The 4,895-nt window shown below is 35.7% G+C and overlaps 1 protein-coding gene across 4 annotated transcripts in view; it reads left to right on the plus strand.

Moving 5' to 3' along the window:
- Positions 1-4,895, plus strand: part of LOC109067214 — a 280,709-nt gene that overhangs the window by 274,556 nt on the left and 1,258 nt on the right. The window contains exons 10-12 of one of the 4 annotated variants that reach the window (XM_042738740.1): positions 722-772; positions 847-948; positions 1,035-1,361. The exons of 1 other annotated variant lie outside the window; for it this stretch is intronic. In XM_042738740.1, coding sequence (XP_042594674.1) covers positions 722-772; positions 847-948; positions 1,035-1,111 — 230 coding nt within the window. In that variant the 3' untranslated portion in view covers positions 1,112-1,361. Of the gene's footprint in view, positions 1-721; positions 773-846; positions 949-1,034; positions 1,362-4,895 lie in introns of those variants that run through there. 2 more of the 4 variants (XM_042738741.1, XM_042738745.1) reach the window with 2 other exon arrangements.

Here is a 4,895-nt window from a genome sequence, read left to right on the forward strand (position 1 = left end):
TATTGCAGCTCATTATTGAAAGTCTGCAAAAATATAATCTAATTAATCTGCACTTTCCATGTACTGAGACTATTTTCAAAATAAAATACCAACATGTTGCTTATTATATACTATTTTAAAAAGTAATGTGAAAGCATTTTTAAAAAGTAATTTGCTACATTGTCGTATCATGACTGACATATGCAGCATATTAAGTTCAGTGAGTCCAGCTATCATATCAGGTTTGGTTAGAAATGTCTTGATATTGACTCATAATGAGTTGAGACACTCATGTGACTGTGATGTGTCCCTCCCTCCAGCTCCTATTGGCTCAGTGGAAGTGTCAATCATCTGTTCCTCCAGTGGGGTGATGAGGGTGTTCTGCTCCTCTGAGGGGGATCAGCTCCTCTACAGCTGGACTCTGAATGGAGATCCACTGATGGATGGAAACAGCAGCATTGATCTGGATGATAGAACTGATGGAGACATCAGCTGCAGCGTGAAAAACCACGTCAGTCACGCACAGAAGACCATTAGACTCAAACCCTGTCCTGGTGAGATTTTAATACATGAATGTCTAGATACATATAGAAACCAGAGCAACTAATAATGCAAGTCTCTTAATTGGGCTCTTCATTCTTGAAAAACATCATTAGTTTGTTTCAGCTTGATCTCAGCAGTGAATTGTGTTGATGTGTTTCAGAGAGAAAGCAGCTGATTCTGTGCTGATGTTTTGTTACAGGATCAACTACTGCAGCTGTGACCTCTAGCAGCACACAGACATCAGAATGTGGTACAAGTTTAACAAACACACTCCTGGAAACATGAAGAATGAGTTTTGTTTTGTATCTAATTCTTGTTGTTCAGTGTGTTCAGTGTCTGTGGTGTTTGTTCTGGTCCGGTGTCTTCAGCTGATGGTTCTGTTGGGTCTGTTAGGAGCTTTTCACATCTACATGAGACACACTTCAGGTGAGAGACATTTATCATCATCATTATGGATTTGACAAGCAGATATTAAGAGTGTGAAGATGAGGATGATGATGTGATGATTTTAGGAAAGAAACAGGAAGATCAGAAAGTGAGGATGAGAAGATTGAAAGAAGGACATGAACACACAGCAGAAGATTCATGAGAGCAGCAGCAGATCATCACATCTATGAGAAATAACTTCATAATCTCACAGATTCTCACATCAATCCAGCTTTCAGCTGTCGACTGCAGATCTTATAATATAAACCCTAGAGATTAATTAAAAACAGGAGCTATGAATTAAACCAGATTTTCTACAGTTTTAGTTATGAAGATTATTTTCTGGACATTTGTCTTTTGTAATAGTTTTAAGGCTTATATTACTTATGTGTCTTCACACTGAATGAACTAGTAGTACTTTTCTTTCATTACATGAAACCCCTTCTGATCATCACTTTTATTTCTCTGAATCAGATCTGTCACATTGTGTTTATTTTCATATTTCTCCTCTTGTTCTTTTACTTTATTCTGTTATGGTTGATTTCTTTCATTTACAGGTCTGTTTAGATGTTTTATCTGTTTGAAGATCTTGATCTGTTTCTCAGGTTTTGCTGTCTGTGGTTTGGCTTGAATTTGCAGTTGACTTTTAACACATATAACCACATCCATGCATTATTCTTCACAAGATATTTGCATCATAGAACATTGCTAAACATGCCCTTCTTTAGACATTGTAAATGGGGTCATTGTTGAATTTGTTTTCTGAGTTAAATCTGAAAATAAAACACTTTGAAATGAAATGGTATTTGCAGAAATCAAATGATTTTTAGCAAATAACTTCAGCTGTAACTTGTTTCCTTCTGCAGATGTCGCTCAGAACAAAGAGTGTTTGATAGCAAACTTTAAGTCCATACAGTACAGAATTATATTATTTCTGATTTGAGTTTTAAAAAAGTTTATTTGCAGTTAAACTTGATCTCTGTTACAAAACTATGTGGTTAAAACATAAAACTGCGTCACATGCAGAATAGTTTGATGACAGTCACTGTTCTTGAAGCAAATATTGTATTTCCAGCAAAATCTGACCGACATCTGAAAATATGGATTATTTTCAGGGGTAGTATAGTGAATCAAGAAAATAAGAACAGAAATAAAAGAGCACAAACATGACACTTTAATGTACTGAGATGAATTAATGAATAATCCATTCATGTTGCATTGATTATTAATGAGTAATTTGTTCATTTTAACTGAAAAACATCCTTAATGTAGCTTTAATGATAAGTTAAGTTCAGATAAATCAGATTAAACTCATTTCAGTCCTGTTGTTCTGAATGAAATGAGATCAGATGGCTGTGAAAGAGTGCAGCTGTAGTTGTAGTTTCTCTCTACATCAGCAGCTCTGAGTCCCATGAGTCTCTGCTCCAGTCAACAGAAGATCACAATCCTCTCTTCATTCACATGTGAACTGACTAGAACTGAGTCAAACATCAGCACACACTCAATAAACACAGCTGCATGTAGACCTGAATCTGCGCTACTCTCAATAAAACTGTCCTGAGCATTTCATTAATACAGTAAAGATACTGTTTTATGTGATCTGCAAGAGAATCTGTGAAGTCATCTGCATAACTAGTCATTTTACTTCACTCAGAAACAAATCCTGTCCACTTGTTGCTTCCAAAACAATTGTTTGCACTTTTTTTGAAAATGTGCCTGATACTTGTTCTTTCTTTCTCTTAGTTTCTCTTGTTTCAGATGTATTGTAGTGCAAACTAACAGCATGTGTCTTCCCCCATAAGAAGAAACTTCCTCTTTCCTCAATGAAGCGGTCAGAGGTTTCCTCGTGTGTCAATCCAGTGTGAGTCTCACCGTGAAGATGCTTGTCTGAAGCAGTGTCACACACTTCTGCTGGGATTGAGTTCTTCTGAAGCTGGACTTTAGAGAAATGATGCTCATCTTTGGACTGATGCTGCTGCTGCAGACTGCTGCATGTGAGTCACTTTCACATCAAACTCTTATGATGCTGATCAATCAGATCAATCTCTGAAATAAAGACATTTGAGTTGTAATATTACATTAAGAGTCTGCAGAGATCTAGTCACAGTGTTTTCTGATCTTAAACAGTTGTATCAGTGGAGTATTATAAAATGTGAGAGGAAGTGAGTGTTTCTTCATGTTCATTGTGCTAAAAAGTTTGTATTTTTATTTTATATAGTAATTTTGTAAATGTTTTTAATTATTTTTTTTTTCCTTTTTTTTACTAGCCTATATTGAGGATTGATAAAATAATGTCTCTTCATTAAATATGATATGAGAAATATCAAAACACTATTAATAAAGAGAGAACTGTCACAGTGTATAGGATTCAGCAAAAAAGTGCAGAACGAAAGACAAATTCTGCATTATAAAAAATGTCCGTTGACATGCATGAAGCATTTAGAAAATAAAAACTATGCAGACTGTGAAAGCATGAGTTTCATTTGAATAAAATTAACATTAAGATGAATGAAACATAAAGACATTGTTGAGACATTCCAGTGTTCCAACATTTTTTAATTAGAAGTAAATGTTTGATTATAATATATGTTACATATCACACTCTAATTTGAGTTCAGTCTGTGCAGTGACGGGATTATGTTCAGTGTCCTGGTAAGTATAACATTATTAAAGGGATAGTTCACCCAAAAAAAGAAAAATTCACAATGTTAATTGTTCACCCTCATAATGGTTTCCAAACCATTAAGACCTTAGTTCATTGTCGAAATACAAATAAGATATATTTTGAAGAAGGAAGAAATCCGAGAACTTTCTGTCCCTCTTTAGACAACAATGTAATTACCACAATCAAGGCAAGAAACACAGTAAGGACATCGTTAAAACAGTCCATGTGACATCAGTGGTTCAACCATAACCTTACAAAGCTACAAGAATACTTTTCTTTTGCGCAGAGAAAACAAAAATAACTTTATTCACCCTGCCTCCGCTTTGAAGAGTATCACAATATATGCTCGTGATTTTCCTGCATGTAACTATCCCTTCAAGTCAGGAGATACACAAATGATACAAATCTGTGTTGTGTGAAGAAGATGAGTGTAAGCAGCAATGTCTACGATTTAAATTAGCTGAGGGATGCTGGGCCCGGTGCTTGTTAATGGACACACACCACTGGTTTATTATTAACTGAAGGTTAAAATGCTCACAGATGTAGATTTATGTTTCCAAACAAACATTAAAAATCCGTAAATCCACATTTCCAGTCCTTCATCTGTACAAATTTACTACTTGCATATATAACCCAGTGTAACTGTGCACCTTCCCTCCTGTTATCTGAGGGAGTTTCCATACTATACTGTATTTATGTAACCAAGTACCCAAGAATGACCCCTACTGGACACCTGCATGTAAAAGTTTAAAGTAGAGATGAAATGGTTCTGACAATGAGAAATTATTGAGATGAACTGAGATCAGATCAAGAGTCTGTTTGATGTGTTTCTTCAGTTGAACTTTAATTCTGTGAATGTTTGTGTAATTTATGTCTGATTTAAATTCATGATGTCCTAAAATTTTGGATTTATTTTTGTGTGTTTTTGTTCTTCAGGTCTGGAGTTAAACTGCAGTTTTGATGGGTCTGATCCCTGTTACACAGCTCTGGGACACAAACTCAATCTGCTGATGGGCGTAGTAAACGTGACCTGAAGATAGAAAAGAGTATAGACAGGACACAAAATGATCCAGTTTGTAAAGTAAAGAATGGCAGAGAGGAAATGGCTTAAATCAAGAAACTCTACCGACCTCAGTGTGTATCAGTCTCTCCTCTCAGACGAATCAAAATTTGAAGTTCTTTATGAAAACTGGGATGCCATGTCATCCGGACTAAAGAAGACAAGGACAACCCAAGTTGTTATCAGCACTCAGTTCAGAAGCCTGCATCTCTGATGGTATGG

The sequence above is a fragment of the Cyprinus carpio genome, chromosome B14 (assembly GCF_018340385.1).
Source record: "Cyprinus carpio isolate SPL01 chromosome B14, ASM1834038v1, whole genome shotgun sequence".
In the NCBI taxonomy this organism is placed as follows: domain Eukaryota; kingdom Metazoa; phylum Chordata; class Actinopteri; order Cypriniformes; family Cyprinidae; genus Cyprinus; species Cyprinus carpio.